General features: G+C 49.8%; 3 protein-coding genes across 8 annotated transcripts in view; all 3 read right to left on the reverse strand.

Annotated features, from left to right (window-relative positions):
- Positions 1 to 48: 48 nt before the first annotated feature.
- Positions 49 to 9,303, reverse strand: PHKG2 (phosphorylase kinase catalytic subunit gamma 2). Of its 3 annotated transcripts, none has more exons than XM_058710376.1 (10): positions 9,153 to 9,303; positions 8,639 to 8,751; positions 3,865 to 4,040; positions 3,535 to 3,589; positions 2,419 to 2,484; positions 2,164 to 2,327; positions 1,164 to 1,254; positions 916 to 1,069; positions 718 to 843; positions 49 to 616 (listed from the first exon to the last, which is right to left on the reverse strand). In XM_058710376.1, the coding sequence occupies exons 2-10, from the start codon at positions 8,731 to 8,733 to the stop codon at positions 323 to 325; spliced, it is 1,221 nt and encodes a 406-aa protein (XP_058566359.1). In that variant the 5' UTR covers positions 8,734 to 8,751; positions 9,153 to 9,303; the 3' UTR covers positions 49 to 322. The 3 variants fall into 3 exon arrangements, with proteins under 3 accessions (XP_058566359.1, XP_058566358.1, XP_058566360.1); XM_058710375.1 differs by having other exon boundaries at positions 9,081 to 9,211; XM_058710377.1 differs by lacking the exons at positions 2,164 to 2,327; positions 3,535 to 3,589 and having other exon boundaries at positions 9,081 to 9,211.
- Positions 9,304 to 13,889: 4,586 nt separating this feature from the next.
- On the reverse strand, positions 13,890 to 17,502 carry TMEM265 (transmembrane protein 265). The gene is made up of 3 exons (XM_058710393.1): positions 17,054 to 17,502; positions 15,861 to 16,031; positions 13,890 to 14,383 (listed from the first exon to the last, which is right to left on the reverse strand). The coding sequence occupies exons 2-3, from the start codon at positions 16,026 to 16,028 to the stop codon at positions 14,222 to 14,224; spliced, it is 330 nt and encodes a 109-aa protein (XP_058566376.1). The 5' UTR covers positions 16,029 to 16,031; positions 17,054 to 17,502; the 3' UTR covers positions 13,890 to 14,221.
- Positions 17,503 to 17,633: 131 nt separating this feature from the next.
- SRCAP (Snf2 related CREBBP activator protein) overlaps positions 17,634 to 20,761 on the reverse strand; it is a 36,131-nt gene continuing 33,003 nt past the window's right edge. For all 4 annotated transcript variants that reach the window (XM_058710367.1, XM_058710364.1, XM_058710368.1 and 1 more), the window contains one exon: positions 17,634 to 20,723. In XM_058710367.1, coding sequence (XP_058566350.1) covers positions 18,033 to 20,723 — 2,691 coding nt within the window. In that variant the 3' untranslated portion in view covers positions 17,634 to 18,032. The remainder of the gene's footprint in view (positions 20,724 to 20,761) is intronic.

The following is a 20,761-nucleotide window of genomic DNA, read 5'->3' on the forward strand; positions in this document are numbered from 1 at the left end:
TCTGGGCTTCCCCGCTGAAGCCAGACAGCAGACATAGGGCACAGGCTCTCTCGGGCGTGCAGCAGATTTTATTGCAGGTGCAGCACAGGCAGCATTGACAAGGCTAGGCATGGTGTTGCGAGCAGCAGCGCCCTTCCACCTTAGCTCTGATCCCAAAGCCCTGGCTGGTGGGGACAGGTGTACAGGGCTGGTCTTTATGGTCATATATCAGTGGCGGCATGGCCAGGCAGGGGGGCCTGAGGCCAGAGCCCGTAAGGGCTGGAATGATAAAAATCCTCCTCCGGGAGAGTCCTGCTTTCTGGGGTTCCCCTGGGCTGAGGTGCTAGCCCAGTGCCAGCATGGTGTCGTCCTCGGTGATCGCAGCGGAGTCCCCCTCTTCTTCAGGGCCCATGACGGGAAAAGGCCCAGGGGGCTGGTGCTGGAAGAGGGCTGCTCGGTTTTGTTGCTCACCCTTCTTCACCCAGTGCCCATAGAGCCGGAAGGCACAGTTGTCGATGAGGCACCGCACTGGCCGCAGCGCGTAAGGGTCCCTCAACAGTGCACTCTTGGTCAGCGGCCGGACACGCTGGGTGCTTAGGGCCACTCGTCCAGCAGCCAGCACTGTCCACACTGCCACCTGGGAAGAAGAGGCAATGTGAGCTCCAGTGGGGCATCCACCATAGGAGAAAGATCATGGGACAGAGGAACAGGCCCAGACGCTGACACTCTCAGGCTTACCCGGAACCGCTGGCGGGGGGTGAGGTTCCAGGGTTGGCTGCCTTCACAGCGCTCAAAGAAGGGATGCTGTAGGGCTTGCTCAGCTGTCAGGCGCTCCTCAGGATCTACCTGTAGCAGCTTTGAGATCTAGGGGAAACCCCAGAGCATGAGAGGCAGCTCTTGGGCCTCCTTCCTCACCCTCTCATGGCCCCAGCTCACCAGGTCTTTGACGGTGTCCGAACGGTCATCCCACTCAGGTGAACTAAACTGGTACTGGCCCTCCATGATCATGCGTAACATCAGGATCTGGCGTCGGTGCCAGAATGGTGGCGAGCCAGCCAGGAGTGTAAACAAAATCACCCCACAGGCCCAGCTGGGAAAGAGACCAGAGTCAGACAGGGCTAGGCAAATGTGTTGAAGGACAAGACACAAAGGAGAAAGGAAGTGGGGGGAGACCATAAACTCACAGGTCGACCTCCTTGCCATAGCCGGGGTGGGTTTCATCCATGGAGCATTTAAGGATCTCTGGTGCTAGGTACCCTGGGGTCCCACACAACTCTGGGGAGAGAGAGCTGAGATTGATGGATGCCACCAGACCCCTAACTCAAGGGCCTGTTCAAGGGCCCCTAACTCCAGACCTCTGCTGGAGCCTCAATGCTGCCAGGACCATAAGCGTTCCCATTCTGCTCCTGCCTGCCCTCCACTGAGGGCAGTACTAGACCCTAACCTTGCTGCACAACCCAAATACCCACCAAGGTTCCTGGTGGCCTTCCTGGGGAAAACCTCATTTTTGGATGGACTTCAAAGTCTTCCCCAAGCATATCATTTGCCACCTGCAACCCAACCTACCCACTCCTTACACAACTTTGTGCCACGTTTTTACGTGTATAACATAAATGGAAAGCAAAACTTCAATCTTTTCTACGTTCCTTTCTGCCCAAATGGACTCCTCCTCCTATAAACTCTATTCTGTGTGGCAGAATCACCACTCAAACCAAGGAGAACGAGTGGAAATATAGGATTTCTTAAGGCTCATACTGAGTAAGTCCCTTGTTTAAAAGCCTTCCTTGGCTCCCCGTTGTGGTCTCGGGCTCAAGTCTAGACTCCTAAAGCACAGCCCTCCATGACTTGATCCTATTATTGATCCTATTATTTTTAGCTGCTTCTATCACTTCAGGTACCGATTTTTTCATCCCAGCAACTGCCAAACTGTGTTCCATGGCATACTTCCAGGAAATCTTAGGCCTACCTCATTTGAAAATGACTCTCCACCCACCCCCACCCCAGATCAGGAAGCCCACTGTGAGATACATACAACGCTTTGCACCTAGAGGATACTTGGCAAATGCTCACTGTCTTCTCCTCTTTGCTTGGTTACCTGGGTACTCAATTATCAGACCCAGCTAACCAGCCTCAGGTCTGGGTCTCCTTCCCTCCCAAGCCTTTTAGGGCACCAGGACCCCTCACCTCGAAGCTTCTCGCCAGGTTCCAAGTGGCAGGAGAACCCAAAATCTGAAAGTCGGATCTGCATATTGTCATCTAGGAGAATATTCTCAGGCTTCAGGTCTCGGTGCACAATGTTGTTGGCATGGAGAAAGCTCACTGCTTCCAGCAGAGACCTCATGATGGACCTGAGGGAGGTGCAGTCTCCTCCTCTGCTTCTCCCTGCCTGGCCCCACCCCGCCCCCTGCTCACCCCACCGGCCGCAGGCTCAGCCATTACCTGGTTTCCTTTTCTGAGAGGGCCACCTTCTCTGTGAGATAGTCAAACAGCTCTCCCTTCCGCATCCTAAGGGATAGGAGGGATTGGGAGGTAGGTGTACCTTACAAGCGGCTGAGAAAATAAGCCAGTGGCTCACAGAAAATACCACGGAAGAGGCCAGTAAAGAGATTCCTCTTAGACAAACAAAGGGTCTTGAGACAGAGTGCTCCAAGAGTGAACTGGATGCCCGGGGCAGCTTGGCCCAGGGGATTGGTAGTTGAAATATATGCACTGTGCCATGAGAGGGTTATTTTAGCAAGAATAAGTACCTTCTTGCAGCAATTATTTTATAGGAGGTCCTTATTATGTGAGAGTAAACTCGAAGAAGACCTTTTAAAGTGAATCTAGACCGTGACCAAAATTTTACAGTTAACAGTAGTAAAAAGTTGAATAGGACTTTATTTTGAATTTTGCTTATTTTATATTGTCTTTAAAAATTGAGGTTATTAACTGCAACTCTGCATCAGTCCTTGAAATCCGGAGTTGACTGGGGGCATATCAGTGTTTTGCAACATTGTGTGATGAGGTAACAGACCCTTCCTACTTCCCCCGGCCAACTTTTGCAGAGGGTCATTTCTGTATGAAGACTTTGTGAATTTTTTCCAAGGGTCTCTCTTAAATATTTGCTATTTAAACCATTCTCTTTTGAGGTACCTTTGCGCTGCTTTACATTATATTTTCTAACATCTCACACTCAGATTCAGACTACCCAGAAAACGAATTGACGGGCAGAGACAAACACCATGTAAGGTGGTAGGGTGTTAAAACAGTGAGAGACAGATGAGCAAGAACCTGCTGATAAGTGGTCAGCTCTTAAAACAGCCTTTTCTTCCCTGCTAACCTTTCGACCATGGGGGACTGGGACAGTGGCCCCTTGGGTCATGAAGACCCTTTTAAATTGGCTGGTCACTAACATTCTGGAAGAACCTGCCCAATCAGGGCACCCAGGGAGAGGGGCCAAAGCCAGGAGCACAGGAAGGTGTGAGCAAGGTAGTCTTAGCCCACTGCGCTGTCAGGCTGGGGCCACGCGTGCAGGGGAGGAGGAGGCTTCTCAGATCAGGGCAGGGAGATACTCACAGATCAAACACCAGGAACATGAAGCTAGAAGACTCGTAGGAATCGATGAGAGTGACTGGGAAAGAGGCAGAAAGGTAGAAATACGGAGATGGAAAGGAGCGGATGCATGTTATAGGGGCTTTCCACCCCAAGGTGGCAGTGGGCTGTTACTGGGAAGGAAGGAGAACCAAAAGGAGGCAGTAGGGACCCAAAGGCTGGCCACACTTTGAGGTGGAGCAGAGCCATGACGAAGGGAGCAGAGGCATGGAGGCAGTGTGGGGGGAACGGGGCTATGGGCAGGGCCAGCAGGAGGTGGCTGTCAGCTAACAGGAGCAGGGAAGGCAGCCTCACTGATGTGGGGGTGGCCGGCGACCTGGCGAAGGATGTGCGTCTCTCGCCGCGTGGCTTCTCGCACCTCCTCTAGCTGTTCGGGGCTCAGTCGCTCAGCTGTCACCTCCATGATCTTCACCGCAAACTCATGGCCAGTAGCTCGATGAACACAACGGCGCACCACGGAGCTCACTCCTCTGCCAGAGTAAGACAGCACAAGAGTCAGGCCTCCTGCTCTGTCATTTTCACGCAGAGTGGTGCCTCGGCATCCTCTTACCCACTGCACCAGATTCCGAAGATCCATCTGGGCGACAAGGCTGCCTCCCGAGGAGCTTGTTCTGATCTACAGTAGCTTCACAGTAGCCTCAGCAAGCAACCTGGATACCCAGCAAGGTGCAACACAAATCTCACAGAGAAGGCAGGTGGAGGTCCTGGGTTTGAACCCAGTTTCTGCCACTCCCTCCGTGAATAAGTCTAGGCAAGTCTTTTCCACACTGAGCTCCAGAGCCTGCCTCTTGCTTGCCCTGGAACCCCACAAGGAGAAAGTGGGAAGAAATGACCTAAACCTCACTCCAAATTTTACTCACACTTCCCTGATTACCCCACCCAAATCCCAAAGTTCTCCTAAAATACGTCAAGTGCAAGGGGCTCCAAATAAATATTGGACCATTGACTGGAAGACCAAAGTTGTGAATTAGGAGACCTTGGTGTAGGCCCCAAATTTGCCACTAATTAACCTCCATGTAACCTAATGACCTAAGGTCTCTGAGCTTCCACTTTGCCGGCTCTGAAACGTGGCCAAAAACATCTTGAAGAGATGTTGAAAAACATTAAGGAGACAGAAGCAGAAAAGCCCATTTGGCATGGTGAAGAGAAAGTCCCAGACAGGTATTTCATTGCTGGGAATCTGTCACCAATTCCATATGACTCTACAAGTACCTCAGGCTAAGTGCAAATCTCTCCAAGATCGGCCCTCACACCACATTTCCTACGTTGGTTCCCTGGCTGCCCTCCACATAACTTTACTGCTGTGCTCTCAAGGCTTCCTTGCCCTTATGTAACTCCCTTTGCTTAGAATGCCTGTCAACCACATCTCTAGTTCCATCAAGAGATATAAACTATTGACCCTCTGGCCAAGTGCGCTGTTTGGTCAGCGTATTCTTGTTCTTTTCAAAATGAATTCCCATCTTAAGTGGGACAAGACCCGTCCAGCTGCCGCAGTGCTCCCCACACCTACTGCCTTACTCTTGGCCACTTCACAGTTTCACTTTCCTGATCTCCACTAAATGGCAATGCCATTCAACCAGACTCCCAAGCTAGAAATCTTGGTACAGTTCTTGGCTTCTTCCTCTCCTTCACAATCCACCACATGCAACCAGTCCACTCCATTCTGTGTTTTTTTCAATTCTGTTTCCTACTTCTCCACCCCCATAGCTGTTAACAGCCTCCCCACTGATCTCCCTGCTGCCAGTCTCAGCCACTGCAACCCATCCACCACACTGCTTCCAGAATGAGCTTCTTATGACAATCCTGTCATAAGAATCATGTCATTCATTGCTGAAAAGTTTTCCAGCTTAAATTCCCTAACAGTTCCCTCATTCCTCAGTGGGACCCCCTAGAACAACTGTGCTCTTTTGAAATGAGACCTAAGAATTCCAACCTTATCGTTAACTGTGGAGTGCACTTAAAATTGTTTTCTCTCCATACTGCATCCCTATTACCTGCAAGATAGAAGTCAAATCCCAGTTCCTTCACCCATCGCTGAGAAATGGTCTCAGTTTCTGTTCAGCCTCATCTTTGGCTATTACTCTGCTATTCAATATTTATTTCAGTGACTTACAACTTATCAATTTCTAGAATGCATCAAGCTCTTTTAAAGCTTCATGCCTTTATACATGAATAGACTGGTACTCTGGGAAAAGTCATTCAGTAAAAGTATGCAGGTAATTTACTATGCAGGGAAAAGACAGTGGAGACCAGGGAGGATGCTACTACTGTAATGCCAGAATGAGATGACAGGGGCCCTACCCTCTGACCTGCTTTCTCCAAAATGGGTCTTTCTGTACTCTGTGGCAGTGGAAACACTGTCCTTCCCTAAGGGTTCTTCCCAGCCTCGGTGAATCCTCCCTTATCTAGTCCTGAAACCCTATGTCAGCTTAGGACTTGGATTTCAGCTCACTTCTCTTCCAGACACTTTCTCCCCCCTGATGACCTCCAACCAGTCCCAGGGGACTTAAATACCAACTGTGCAACTGGCTCCTGCTGCAGTGTCTCAAACCTTGAGTCCTCTCCAGAATTCCTGATCCCAAAGGCCTTTGTGACATCTCCATGTGATATATTTTAAAAGAGTCTGAACAAATCTAATAGCCACACCCCTGTCTGCTTTCCTGGCCTGGGCGGCATGGGTCACAGCAGACCATGCCAACCTTCCAGAGGCACATTCTTTTTGTGCTTTTATTTCTAACTCACAGGTGCTATCTTATATCTTAGTCTCCCTTACTGACTCCTCCTTCTGTAACCCCTTAATGGTGACAGGCCTCAGGGCCTAAGCCTAGGCCCCCTTTCGTTTCTATTTTCTCACCAACTACTATCTATATGCTAATGCCTCTGATTTATTGCTCTAGCCCAGCTTTCTCTCCAATTCCAGACACATGTACCCACTTGACAGCTCCAGGTAGATATCTCAAAACTTAATATTTCCAAAATGGAATTTCTGACTTGCTTGCCCCTGCCAGAAATCTGATCTTTCTCACACTTCTTCATTTCAGTAAACAGTACTCAGGCGCTCAAATCCAAACCTGAGACGTTACTCTTGTTTCTTTTCGTTTCCCTCATGGTCCATAACCAGTCTTTCAGGAAACTATCAAGTCTCTCTTCAAATCATCACCTAAATCTATCCACTTCTCCCCATCTCTACCACCGCTCCTCTATTCTAAACATCACCATCTCTAGCCTGAATCCATCAGTAGCTTCCTAACTGATCTCTACACATCTACTCTTGTCCTTTTCCCATCCATTCTCTACACAAGAGCCAGAATAACCTTTTTTAAATGTAATAACACATTTGTGTTGAGCACTTACCATATGCCAGGAAGTGTTCTAAGAGTATCATACTAAGGGGCATGTGAGTGGCTCAGTCGGTTGAGTGTCCGACTTTGGCTCAGGTCATCATCTCACAGTTCGTGAGTTCGAGTCCTGTATCAGGCTTGCTGCTGTCAGCACAGATCCTTTGTCCCCCTCTCTTTCTTCCTCTCCCCTGTTCGCACACTCTCTCTCAAAAATAAATAAAACATTAAAAAAAAGTGTATCAGGGCACCTGGGTGGCCCAGTCGGTTGAGCATCCGACGATGGCTCAGGTCATGATCTCACGGTTAGTGGGTTTGAGCCCCGCGTCGGGCTCTGTGCTAACAGCTTGCTCAGAGCCTGGCGCCTGCTTTGGATTCTGTGTCTCCCTCTCTCTCTGCCCCTCCCCCACTCACTCTGTCTCTCAAAAATAAATGCAAAGAAAAAAAATTTTTTTTAAAGTGTATCATATTCTTGGGGCGCCTGGGTGGCGCAGTCGGTTAAGCGTCCGACTTCAGCCAGGTCACGATCTCGCGGTCCGTGAGTTTGAGCCCCGCGTCAGGCTCTGGGCTGATGGCTCGGAGCCTGGAGCCTGTTTCCGATTCTGTGTCTCCCTCTCTCTGCACCTCCCCTGTTCATGCTCTGTCTCTCTCTGTCCCAAAAATAAAAAATAAAAAAAAAACGTTGAAAAAAAATAAAGTGTATCATATTCTTTCCATCTTCACAGCAACCTACAAGGTAGGGTCTATTTTTATAGCTGAGGCATGGAAAGTTTAAGTTCCTACCCCCAAATCAAAAATATGTAAATCAGATCATGTTACTGCCCTGTTTGAAACCACCAATTTCACTAGAATAAAATCTAAATGTCTTATTATGGCATAAATCCCTACATAATCTAATGTCTATTTACCTCTCCAACTTAATTTCCTCCACCTTGTGCCACTCTTACTACATTCTAGCCACCATGATCTTCTATCTATTGCTTGAACAGGCACTTTCTAGCCTGAGCCTTTGCATGTGCTGTTCCCTCTGCCCCAAATATATCCTATCTCAGCTCACAAACTGTTCATTCTCATCCTTCAAGTCTCAGTCCCATTAATTACTCTCATTCCATCATCCCAGCATATGATGACCTTTATCTTGTTTTTGTGTTTATCCTCCATCTCTACCACTAGCATATACTCCAGGCAAACAGAAAACCTGTGGGTCTTGTATTCCTAGTGCCTCACACAGTGCACCCAGCACACTATACATGCTTAGGAAATCTTTGATGAGTAAGTGTATCTGCACTGTCTCTACAAGTGAGGCCTTCCTTCTATTCTCTGCATGCTGAACTCCTATTCATCCTTCAAGACCCAAATATCCCCCTTTGGGGGGAAGCTGTGGTTTTATCAGCCCCATCACACTATTTACATAGCCTGATACTACTTGAACGTTTTTTGTGTCTCTTTCAGTCACTTCATTTGGAGGACAAACAACTCTTCTACCCTCCCTGTGCTTAGCTTCATGTCTGGCCGACAGTAAGTTACTTCAACTATGCTTGCTGAACACATAAATGTGTGAATTTGGAAAAAATGGAGGTTGGCTCAGACAGAGTTTAGTCACCAAATGTTGCTCCACTAACCACTGTTCCTTCCCATTTAGAACTATCCAGCCCTCAGATGGAATCGTGTATTCTGGCTAGGACCTCATCTCTCTGGAACTCTGTCTCTCTGGCTGAATGAAGCCTCACCTGCCAATGATGTCCTTAGGGTCGTACTTCTGGTAAAACTCCTTGGCCGCTGCCCAGTCGGGCAGCTCATCCTCCGGCCCCACGTCCAGCGTCATTCTGAAGGTGGTGGGGGTCTGTGTGGAGGAAACGGAGGGCAGAGAAGGCAGTGAGGCCCACAGGCTCTGGGAGGACACACATCGCGGCTCGCGGAGGCGCAGCCCTTGCGGCTGGGGCGCCAGGATCCTGGGGGATAGGGACGGGGTGGGGGAAGGATCAGGACTGGGGAGACCCTGCGAAAGGGCCTAGGGGGCGGGAAGGGTGGCAGGGCAGGGAGGGGGACGGGGGAGGGGAAGGGAAAAGGTGCTAAGGAAGAAAGGAAGGGGCACACGGGCAGGTGGCTGTTGCTGCGCAGGCGCACTTGGGCGGGCACTGGGAGGGGTCGTGGGGTCTCGCGCAGTCTCACCGGCGGGTGAGGAGAGAGAAGCCAGGGTCGACGCGAAGCCTCTCTGTCCCGGGTTCGCCTCCAGTTCCTTACCTTACTCCCAGGGCGGCGCCGGCAACGACCTCAGGCCCCGCCCCCATCCTGTCGGCGAGTGGTCAGCGCCGCCTGAAGACTGAGCTTCAAAGTCCCTTCCGATTGGAAGTTCGTAGTCCAATAGGAAGCGGGGAGTCCCTAGGCTGGCGCGGGCGTTGGAGCTCGGAGTTACCGAAGGCTAGGACGCTAGGGCGGGGCTTCAGATGCAGCCAATTAGTGCACAGGATCTGCTGGGGACAGCAGGGGGCGGAGCTTATTGTCTAGAGGGCTTGGAGGCTTCCAACGGTACCCGGAAGTTAGGTTTACCCGGAAGCGTGGCTTCTGGGTGTCTGGGTCGCGGGACTAGCTGCATCTCAGGTTCCCGGACTTGGTCATGGCCCCTTCCTTTCCTCCTAGCATCACTATCTGAATTTGGCTCTTTTTTAAACTTTTATATTGGCAGCCTGGCAGCAGGAATGCCTGCTTTGAGAAGTCACTTCCCTGCTTTTAAAAGGCTTGGAGTGGGCGCCTGGGTGGCTCGGTTGAGCATCTGACTTCGGCTCAGGTTATGATCTCAGGGGTTTGTGAGTTCAAGCCCTACATTGGGCTCTCTGCTGTCAGTGCAGAGGCTGCTTAGGATCATCTGTTTCCTTCTCTCTGTCTCTCCTCCGCTTGTGCACTTGCTCTCTCAAAAGTAAACACTTAAAAAAAAAATGCTCAGAGCATGCAGCTTGGACCCCCTCGTGCCACTAGGTGAGGACTTGGACGAGTCAGAGCCTGTCAACCAGAAGAGGCTTCCTAGTCCTCTGGTTGCTGCGCCTCTTCAGTATCTCCAAAGCCCTCGTGCTCACCATTTGGGGTTATACATTTCCCAGTCTTCCACCACCGCCTCCTAAAAGCCTTGGGGGATTATCACACTCTGTTCTAAGCTTGCCAAATTGTGTGTGATACTGCCCGGAGCAACTTACTTCATAAGCCTTTTCAGTGCATAGCTCAACCTTGGCATTCACTTACTCATTCAATAAATATTTGCTGAGCGTCTAAACGCTAGACTATCAGCAGTGGGGGGGGGGGGGGGGGGGATTCCTCACCCTTGTGGAGGTTATGTTCCAGCAAAAAAAAGGCACAGAATGAATTCATTTAATCTTTAGCAACTATCTTAGAAATGTCACTTTGGGATCACAACCATAGAAGAGAAAAACGAATCCAAGTAACTTTTTAACTGAGTACTTTGACTTTATACCATCAATCTGAACAAAATCGCAAAGAAACCTTGAACTTAACTTTAGTAGGCTGTTTGGTAGCATAATGGGATAATTATTCAGAAATTGGGCAAATGAATAAACATATTGATGTAGTTGGCAGCCAAGTTTCTTCCTGTGGGAATATGGAATTTGGGATGGGGAAAGGGGAGAAAGAACCTTATGACTGATTAAAATCGTATGACTTAAAAAATAGATTTAAAACAGATAAAATTAGATGTGTTCTAGCTCTAATCTCTAAAAGGGCCTAAAAGCAATAACATCCCAGAAGAATGAGTACAGCTACTCTAAGTCGTTTTAATTTTTTTAAATGTTTATTTTTGAGAGAGAGAGAGAGCGTGAGTGGGTGAAGGGCACAGAGAGAGGGAGATGCAGAACTGAAGCACTCTCCAGGCTCTGAGCTGTCAGCACAGAACCTCACATAGGGCTCCAACTCACAAACCGTGAGATCACGACCTGAGCCAAAGTCAGACACGTTTTAACCGATTGAGCCACCCAGGCACTTCTACTCTAGTCATTTTAAAGTAATAGTCCTCAGTTCAAGGAACCAGGACTCCTTGGGAGAAATGGCCAATTCCAGGCTTGGGCCAGAAAGTAAGTGAAGAAATGTGGAGACATAGCAGGACACAAGAACCAAGTTGAAGGAATTTCCACTGGTCAAAACCAGGAACACAAAGATTAATGAGGCTGAGAGGAACATGGGGGAGCCTTCTGATGTGCTAGAAATGTTCTACTCACCTAGGTGGTGATTATATAGAGGTCTTCATATGAGGTGTTCACCAAGCTGCACACTTAAGATCTGTGTACTTTACTTCATATAAATTATACCTCAACCAAACATTTTAAGGATGACAGTAATGAATCTAACAAATTGAACTAAAAAACAATCTGGGATCATACTTACACTAAAACTGACACTGGCTCCTGAGTGGATCAGCCAGTTAGGCAACTCTTGATTTCAGCTCAGGTCATAATCCCACAGTTCAAGAAATTGGGCTCTAAACTGACAGCAAGGAAACTGCCTGGGATTCTCTCTGTCTCTCTGCCTCTCCCCTACTCTTGCTTTCTCTTTTTCAAAATAAATAAGCATTTTTTTAAATTGTAAGTATTTAGGAAAGAAGGGCCTTCAACTTACTCTCAAATGGTTCCACAGTAACAGTTTGTGCATTTAGAAAGATCTAAAACAAATGTGAAATGTTAAAAAAGTATAAATCTAGGTGAAGAGCACATGAGTTCATTGTACTATTCTTTTGTTCAGTAGGCTTGAAATTTTTCAAAATTGAGTTTAAAAGTAGCAAGACCTTGGGGCCCCTGGTGGCTCAGTCGGTTGAGTGCCCGACTTTGGTTTGGGTCTCTCAGCTCATGAGTTCGAGCCCCATGTCGGGTTCTGTACTGACAGCTTGGAGCCTGGAGCCTGCTTCGGATTCTGTGCCTCCCTCTCTCTCTCTGCCCCAACCCACTCGCATTCTGTCTCTGTCTCTCTCAAAAATAAACATCAAAAAAAAAATTTTTTTTTAAAATAGCAAGACCTCATTTAATCAGTTTGGGGGAATGGGATAGTTTCCTCTAGAAACTGAAAATGATTAATGAAATATTACCTTTAAAAAAAGTTTCTGTATGAAATCTAAAATGTGTTATACTGATGTGCAGGCAGCAGCTTACACCAATTAAATCAGAATCCCTAGGGGCAAAAGCCCAGGCATTAAGTACTTTTTAAGGCTCCCCAGGCAGTTCTATTGTGAAGACAAGATTGACCACCAGTGCCCTAGGTATGGCTTCTATCCATTGCTGTAACTCTAACCTCTGGGACCAACAATAGAGTCTCTTCACTTTTATTTCCTGGAGCACTTCAGAACACTGAAGACCACCATCATGTGCCTCTTCTTCTCTTTAATCTTCTCTCTTCGGTGTGCAACAAATATCTCTAATTCATTTACATGCTCTGCTGGTCTCTAAATTATGGTGAGATAATCCAAAAATTCAATTCCCAGAGCACATGTACTCCAAGAGACATGTACAAGGATGTCCACAGCAGCATGATTCATAATATCACGAAACTGTAATCATCCCAAAAGTCCACCAACAGGAAATGGATAAAATGTAATATATTCATATAATGGAATACCATACAGTAATGAAAACTATAGCTGAATCAAATATTAATGAATCTCAGCAATAATGTTAAAGAAGCCAGATATGGGGCGCCTGGGTGGCGCAGTCGGTTAAGCGTCCGACTTCAGCCAGGTCACGATCTCGCGGTCCGTGAGTTCGAGCCCCGCGTCAGGATCTGGGCTGATGGCTCGGAGCCTGGAGCCTGTTTCCGATTCTGTGTCTCCCTTTCTCTCTGCCCCTCCCCCGTTCATGCTCTGTCTCTCTCTGTCCCAAAAATAAATAAAAAACGTTGAAAAAAAAAATTAAAAAAAAAAAAAAAAAAAAAGAAGCCAGATATGAAAACAATACATATGATTCCATTTATACAATGCTTAAATGCAGGCAAGTCTAAATTCCATTGTTAGAAATCTGAATGGAGGGTGCCTAGGTGGCTCAGTCGATTAAGCGTCTGTCTCTTGATTTCAGCTCAAGTCATAATCTCAGTTTCATGAGTTTGACCCCCACATTGGGCTCTGCCCTGACAGTGCAGAGCCTGCTTGGGATCCTCTCTCTCCCTCTCTCTGCCATTCCCCCCATTCATGCCCTCTCTCTCTCAAAATAATAAACTTAAAAAAAAAAAACTTATCAGAATGGTAGTTACTTGTGGGAAAAAAGGAAGGGAGTGGTATTGGGAGGGATATAAAGGAGGTTTTGGAGTAAAGGCAATGTTCAATTTCTTGACTGAATGGTGATTTTCAGATGTTTGCTTTGTGTTAGTTTATAAACTCTGTATTTGTTTGGGATATTTTCCTGCATGTATACTTCGAAATTTGAAATAAAATATGTTTAAGATTACCATGAGGCCCAAGATATGAAAATTCATTATAATCCTACAAAGCTTCACACACAGGGCAGAGACTTACCTGTGACTGCTATCCAACCCTTCCATTCCTCTTTCGACTCTGGAAGCAAGCTATCTGGGTTCAATCCCAGCTCTGCCTCTCACTAGCCCGGTGACATTGGGTGCTTGTTTCCTCAGCTATAAAATGTAAATAATGGTACCTGCTATCGATTAACTGTGAGGACTGAAGGAGTTAAGAAATATAAAGTGCTTAGAACACAGCCTGGAACATAGTAAGCACTCAGTAAATAGTGGTTGCTGCTACTACTCTTCCTATCTGGCCACAGGGTCTCTGTTGATGTGCACAGGAGAAGCTGGGGTGTTTCCAAGAAGGGAAACCACCAGCAGAAGGGAGGGGGTGGAGAGAAAGAAAAAAAAAAATCCTTTCTTTCTCTTGGAGTGCCTAGGTAAAGGGAAATGCAGATTTTGCCATCGGTCACATGTCCAGTCTGGCTCTCGCCAAGAACCCGGGGAAAGTAGGGGAACAACAATTAGACAGGAGCATTTCACCACTAAAAAAGCTTTTTATTACAAAACAAATTCTAATAAAATCAGGCCTGGTTTTCAACCCCACCTCTGGGTTGAGGCCCCTAGGATGTGATGGGCTGGGGGAATTAGGGGGTGGTGGGCACTGAAAGAACAGAGCAGGCTGGCCTCCCCTCATCAGTCTCAGCTGCTGCCTCCTTTTAGAAAGGTCTAGAAGAGCTCTTCCAAAGCCCTTTGAGAGAGGCACCATCCTTCCAGCCAGGAAGGACCACTGCTCGCCCCAGACCCTAGCAATGCCGCACTGCAGGATCCAGGAGGTCTCACTGATTCTCAGCAGAGGCCACCCAGGGTTACTCAGCCTGGGCGATGGCGTAGGAGAGCAGCCACAGAAGCAGAGGGCCCAGAATGAGGACAGCAAGCCAGACGGCAAAGCTGGCCAAGATGAAGTTCCGGGCCCGGGCCCCCCAGTGCACTGCCTCCTCGGACCGGCCTGCCTTATGCCGCTCTTCCGCCTGTGGGGGCAGGTTTTTGGTTAGGTTCTCCCCCTGCTTCTGACCCAAAGTACCCATTGTCCCACACCAATCCTCCATCCTTGTCATGGCTCAAAACCTGACACCCAAACCCCTAACCTCCCTTTCCAATGTCTATCTCTCAAGCCTCATCTGCAAAGCAAGTACCCACTCTACTCTGTGTACTTCTCCAAGTAGCCATTGTTAGCTCACAAGATCACATATGGGAAAGTACTTTTCAATCCTTTTATTCCCTATCTTTTTCTACTCATCCCAGGTTCATTCAGAATCTGGAATCCTCGGCAAGAAACAATGAGCTATCTTGGAGTATTTAGCCCCGCCCCCCCACCTCCACGTCCAGTCAAACAACACTCCATTCTTATTTAGCCCCATGAGTCTCAACTCTCTCATTATTAAGGATTCTGTTCATGATTTTGACCTAATGAAGCCCAGAAATTCTCATGATGATAAGAATACAGTTTGATAGTTAAAATCCAACTAGGATTGAGAAAATTCCAGCATGATGTTTAAGTTATCCCATGTGGCCTTTCAAAAGGTCCATGTGCAGTTTTGGTTAGGTGTTTGGAAATGGTGAAGCCCTCTCCAAAACTCCACAGCTTCTTCCCAACTGCTACAGATCACTCTAATCACTGCTCAACTGCCTCGAGTTCTGCCCCTTCCAATCCATCTTCCATGCAGGCCTTGAGAGCAGATCTCACTGAAACACAAACCTGACCATGTCACTCTCCTCTCCAAAAACTCTTGAAAGTACTCCTCAGGGGGCACCTGGGTAGCTCAGTCGGTTAAGCGGCCGACTTCGGCTCAGGTCATGATCTTGCGGTTCGTGAGTTCGAGTTCTGTGCTGACCGCTTAGAGCCTGGAGCCTGTTTCAGATTCTGTGTCTCCCTCTCTCTCTGACCCTCCCCCGTTCATGCTCTGTCTCTGTCTCAAAAATAAACGTTAAAAAAAATTAAAAAAAAAAAGAAAGTACTCCTCAGTACTCTGAAGATAAAGTTTAAACTCCAAGCACAGCATTGGAAGCCCTTGGGAATCTGGGCCCTCTGGCTTCATCTGTCACTATTCCTCAGTGGTCCAGTCATGCAGAACTAATAGTCCAGGTACACACTGTTCCCTTTACCTGGAACGCCCTTTCACCTTTAGTCACTCATCCCCTAAGGTTATTTTCCTGTCACCTACTCTACTATACACATGTATGTAATCACACGTACATACACTCCCTAGCTCCCCAAATGCCTTGTATTTCCTCTGTCACAGTACTGATGACCTGCATTCCAGTCATAATTATCCATTTTCGCAGTTCTCTCTTTCATTAGACGGTGAGCCCTTTGACAGCAGGCCCAGAGCCAAGCTCTGACAAGTACTTAGTAACTGTGTGATCACTGTAGGTATAGATCAGATACACCAAACCATTGCCTAACTACACCCACCCCCCTGCTCCCATAGGAATTGCATTCCTCACCTTGATGGCAAACACAAGGGCCACGACTCCCAGGCAAGAGCAGCCACAGATAATGCTAGTAGCTGCCAGGTAGCGGAGGCGGAGCCAGCAGCAGCGGATGGGGGATGGAGAATGAGCAGCTTCCATGTTGCTCACCAAGGTGTCCACTGCCTTCTCCTCGTCCTCCATCACCTGTGGGCGATACAGTCAAGGTACTTGTAAGCCCAACAACTGAGCCATTGGCCTGGCGTGCTCAGACTCCACCCCTCTCTCTGATCTGTCCTCGTGACCTAGCCCAACTGTCAGGTAAGCTGCCTTATGCGGAATTCCTCCAGTGACTCATAGACCAAGAGAGGAAATGTGTGGCCGGAATCCTTTTTTCTCAGCCTAAGATTCGGAGCCTTTAAAGGCAAGCTGGTGTGAATATCGCATTATCTGTTTTGCTGTTTAGACATGTAGGGAAAAGGAAAATGACAGGAGCACACTGACAAGCAGGAGAAAAACCATCTCAAAAGCTGCTAGGAATCAGACTATATAAGTCAGTGACTTTAAACTGTATTTCAGAGGGCTTAAAATTTCCTGAAGTTCCTCAGAGGCTGCCCCTGAATATTGAGGGGTCACAAAATAGCACCCTAAGCCCTATACCCCACTTTAAGCAAAGCAATCATTTCATGTGAAAACACGGTGGATGACAACACAGGGATGGGGGAAAGGAAGGGGAAAATTATCCATTCAAGCTCTCTTTATAGCTGAGGACACTGAACACCAGAAAATCCTTACCTGCGTAAATCAGGGCCTCTTTTGCTATGCTGACTCCCTGCTACCTCTTCTATTTTAACCCAGGACCAGTCTGACCTCATAACCCACACAGAAACCTACATAATGATGCCTTGCTTAATCACTTCTCATTCCCCTAACTTCTCAAGTCCTCTGAGCTCTGGCATCAAACCACCTTTCCACCCTCATCTCCAACCATCCCCCTACATCCTACACAAAACAGAACCATTTGCAGTTCTCTGAACACAAGTAACAAAGGATAGATGGAAAGAGGAAAGGCAAGATAAGAAGAGTGCAAAGAATCTCTACCACAAGGCTGAAGAGTGGGTATGGGAAAAGAACTGCTGAGGTAAACACAGATGTAGTCATTGGGGGGAATGCAAAGAGAGGGTCCAGAAGTGATCAAAGGAAACGTAAAAATGAACAGGGGCTCTTACCTGGCTATAGGCCTTGAGGGACTGTGAGTTTCGGCTCCTGCCTCAGGTTTGATTTGGCTTGGGTGGAGGAGCTGACTCAGGTCTCCAAGCCAAGCCCAGGGGTGGGGTTGGGTGGCCAGCCACCTCCTGAAAAGCCCCAGGAGCTCGGAATGGGGTGTGGCTGACTCAAACTAGTTTGGCTAGATGGAGGGAAGCAAAAGGGGGATGGAGCAACTGGAGGTAGGATGCCTGCCTTCTGGAAAAGGAGTGAAAGCACCTGAGCAAGAGGAGTAAAAGCAGGGGAAAATCTGAGGCATCAGAGAGCTCTGAGGGAAAGTCCAGAACTAAGGGAATAGGAGGAGAGAGAAAGTATGAGTTGGAGTGACTTAAAACTGAAACTTTAGGGAAAGACACCCTACCAGATCAGATTTGCCAATCTTCCCTCCTCTTGGGTGATTTCTACCTCAAAGACACATAATTCTGGGTTAGAGATCAGGTACTAGGGTTTTGGCAAGAACAAGAGAGAGGAGGAAAACGATGCCCAAGTTCCCACCCAACCCTCCACCAGACCAGAAAATCAGAAGCCTCCTTACGCGGATGCTCATACAGAAACTAAGTTTATTATTTTTTCTTCTTAAAAAAAAAAGAAAAAAAAAAAAAAACTCATGGTAGAGAAGAAGCCCCTCCCCCTTCCCCTAAAGGTGGGGGCTGTGAAAGATAGCTGGGGAATCAAGTACAAGGGGGTGGGGACAGAGACTATCTTGCCACCCTTAACACTGCCCAGCCTTGTGGGGTGGAAGGGAAGGGGGTATATGAAGAGCCCCGTTTCCATGACAACCAGTTGCCTACCCCCTACTTTGGTGGAAAGAAGGGAGAAGGCCCCTATGTCTCCCTGGAGGCTTTCCCCCTCAAAAGACTTCAAGTAGTGGTTAACAGAGTCAGGCCTGGTTGTGGAGGGAGAGGGGCCATGGCGGAAAGCCCAGGTGGAGGGGCAGCCCACTCACGTCTTGGCCTTGCGGCCTCTGTGACTAACGGTAGGGCCAGCCAGGTGGGAGGGGGCACTGCTGCGCAGGATACGCTGGTCCCCTTGGTTGGTGGCCCCACCAAGTCGACGGGGGCCAGGCCGGCGACGTAGGGTCCCATCCCCTTCCTCTTCCTCGCCTGAGGCTTCAGCCTCAGACTCCTCTACAGAACCCTCAGGTCCCAAGGGACTCGGGGGCTGTAGGCGGCCCCGCTTTGCCAGCCCAGGGCCCCCGCCAACTGGGGCCCCTGCCCGTTTGCGAGGCACCTTCTCAGTCTCTAGTGGGGGAACTAGAGACCCTGGACGCAGCCGGGTAGAGCGCAGTTTTGGAGCTAACGAGACCACAGGAGGTGTCAATTCTAACCCGCCTGGCCCACTATCTGCTAAATCCAGGTCATCCTGAATTACAGCCACCACCATGGACCCTTCACTCTTTCGCCCCCGCATTCCCTCTGCTTCAAGCCGCAAGCGGGCCAGGCGGGTGAGGGGGCGGCTTCCGTCCTCATCAGAGGAACTACCCTCACTCTCCCCCTGGCCCTGGGGTTGCCGCCGCCTCCCCAATCCACAGCTCTCGAGGACAGAAGAGCTGTCACGGTCCAAGACAGGGAGCTGGCTGGGCCGAGGTGATGGTGGATTCTTGGGAGGTCGACCCCGTTTCCGCTTGGGTGGGGATGTTGAAATGGTGAGATTGGTGACAGTGTTGGCGACAGTAGCAGTGGGACAGGCTAGGAGTGGTGGGAGTGGTGGCAGGGGAGGTGGTAGCGGGAGTGGCTGTGTCCGGCTCTCTAAGTTGCCATCCCCTGGAGAGGAAATGGTCCCAGGAATGGGCAAATCTCGTGCCTTAGGGGGCCGCCCACGCCTTCTTTTCTCCACAGGTGATAGGATGATGGGCTCGGGTCTGTGAATTGGCTGGGGTCCAAGAGGCTGGGACCCAGGACTAGGCTGGGGTCCCAGGACAGGCTCCGCAACAATAAGGGTCTCAGCCCCAGGGACTGGGTCAGCCCCATTGGTTTTTCCCTTAGAGGTGGATGAAGGTACCTCATCCACCCCTCGCCCAGCATCTGCTGGAGACCTGTTCTTCTTGGGGGGCCTCCCCCTCCGACGTTTCACAGCAGGAGGGGTGATGGCAAGAAGTGCCCCTTCTCCGTTCTCTGGGCTGCCCCCACCAGTCACCCCCAGCTCAATGCGACGGCGAGCTATGAAGGGTTGCTGGGTTGGGGTGGGCAGTGTGGATGGGGGAGCAGCTTCACAGGGCCCACCGGTGGGAGGTGAGGATTCTGGCCCCGACATGCTGCGGGCAGATGGGCTTCCCGGGCTGGTACCAGTCTCAGAGACCCCAGGCACTAGGGTGCTGGCAGTTCCCCGCTGCTGTCGCCGTCGCCTCACCAGTTCCTTTTCCTCTACCACAGTCACTAGCCGTCCCGGCAGCTTGCGAAGCACTTTGGGGCCTGGAGGTTGCCCTGGCCGACCAGCCCCCTGACCCCTAATTTCTACATCAGCACTGGTGCGACGCCGAGGGGGCCGGGCAGGTGAAGGACTCTCAGGTGAGGAGGTGGCCGAAGATGAGGTTGATGGGGCTGCGACCTCTGCTGGAACAAGTTCCTGTGGCTTCTCTGGGCTGGAGGTTGGGGTCTGGGCCTCCACCAGCTCTTCTGAGCTCTTGTCAGCCTCCAACGGCTCCTGAAGTAGCTCATCAGATGCTGCTGAAGGTGGGAGCTCCAGCCCATTGCTCTCACTCAGACAGGAGGGCACCTCCTCACCATCAGGCAGCACTGTGAGGATGGTCCCCTCAGCAGGCTCTGGCACTTCCTGCTCTTGACCGTTGGGGACGCTGTCAGCCTCCAGGGTTGGGCTAGGTGCAGAAGAGGCGAGAGAAAGGTTCTTCTCTGATATAGGCAGGATCTCAACAGCAACTGGCAACAGATCCTTAGGGGGCACAAGAGTAAGTGGGGAAGTCTCGGAACTGGCCATATCAGCCAGCTCCGGGGACTCGGTGGATGCCAATGCTTGTGCACACAGTTCTGTCTCAGGCCCCAAGCCCAAGGGGAGGTTGGTGACTGGGGGGGAGACGGGCACAGAAGGTAGACCAAGCAGGAGAGGGGAAGAAGGAGTTGAGAGAGAGGTTTGGGCTGGAGGTGGAGTATGAGCTGGCGGAGGTGTACAGGCAGGAGGAGGGGTACAGGCAGAAGAACAAGAGGGAGGAATCTGTGAAGGGGGAAGTGGAGGAGAAGGCAAGATATGAACAGGAAGCATGGTTATTGGATTTGGGGCTGAAATGGGGATCGGGGCAGGGATTGGAACAGGGATTGGGGCAGGAATTACAGCAGGAGCTGAAGCTGGAGTGGGTCGAGGCCTAGGTGCTGGCCGGGGAACTCTCTCCCTGGCAGGGCTGCAGCGTGGGGGTGTGGAAGTGCTGCGGGTATGATGGGTGGATGTGACAGGAGTGTGGTTTGCCCCTTGAGTCTCAGCCCGGGCTCCACGAAGACGTTCACTGACGCGAGTCCCTGGCCTTTCAGGGGCCTTGGCCTTCTTACTGCGCCGGTGACTGCCTCCACCAGTCCCACAGGAAACCTCATCCCCAGCCCCTGGCCCCTCCTCCTCCTCTTGGGGTAGGCGGAACACCTCCTCCTTGGCTTGGTCCAGGTCCTTGCGGGCAGCTTCCACTTGCTCCTACCAACAACAGAGCCCAAACAGTGGGTGGTCAGAGG

Source organism: Neofelis nebulosa, chromosome 18 (genome assembly GCF_028018385.1).
Source record: "Neofelis nebulosa isolate mNeoNeb1 chromosome 18, mNeoNeb1.pri, whole genome shotgun sequence".
Lineage (NCBI taxonomy): Eukaryota > Metazoa > Chordata > Mammalia > Carnivora > Felidae > Neofelis > Neofelis nebulosa.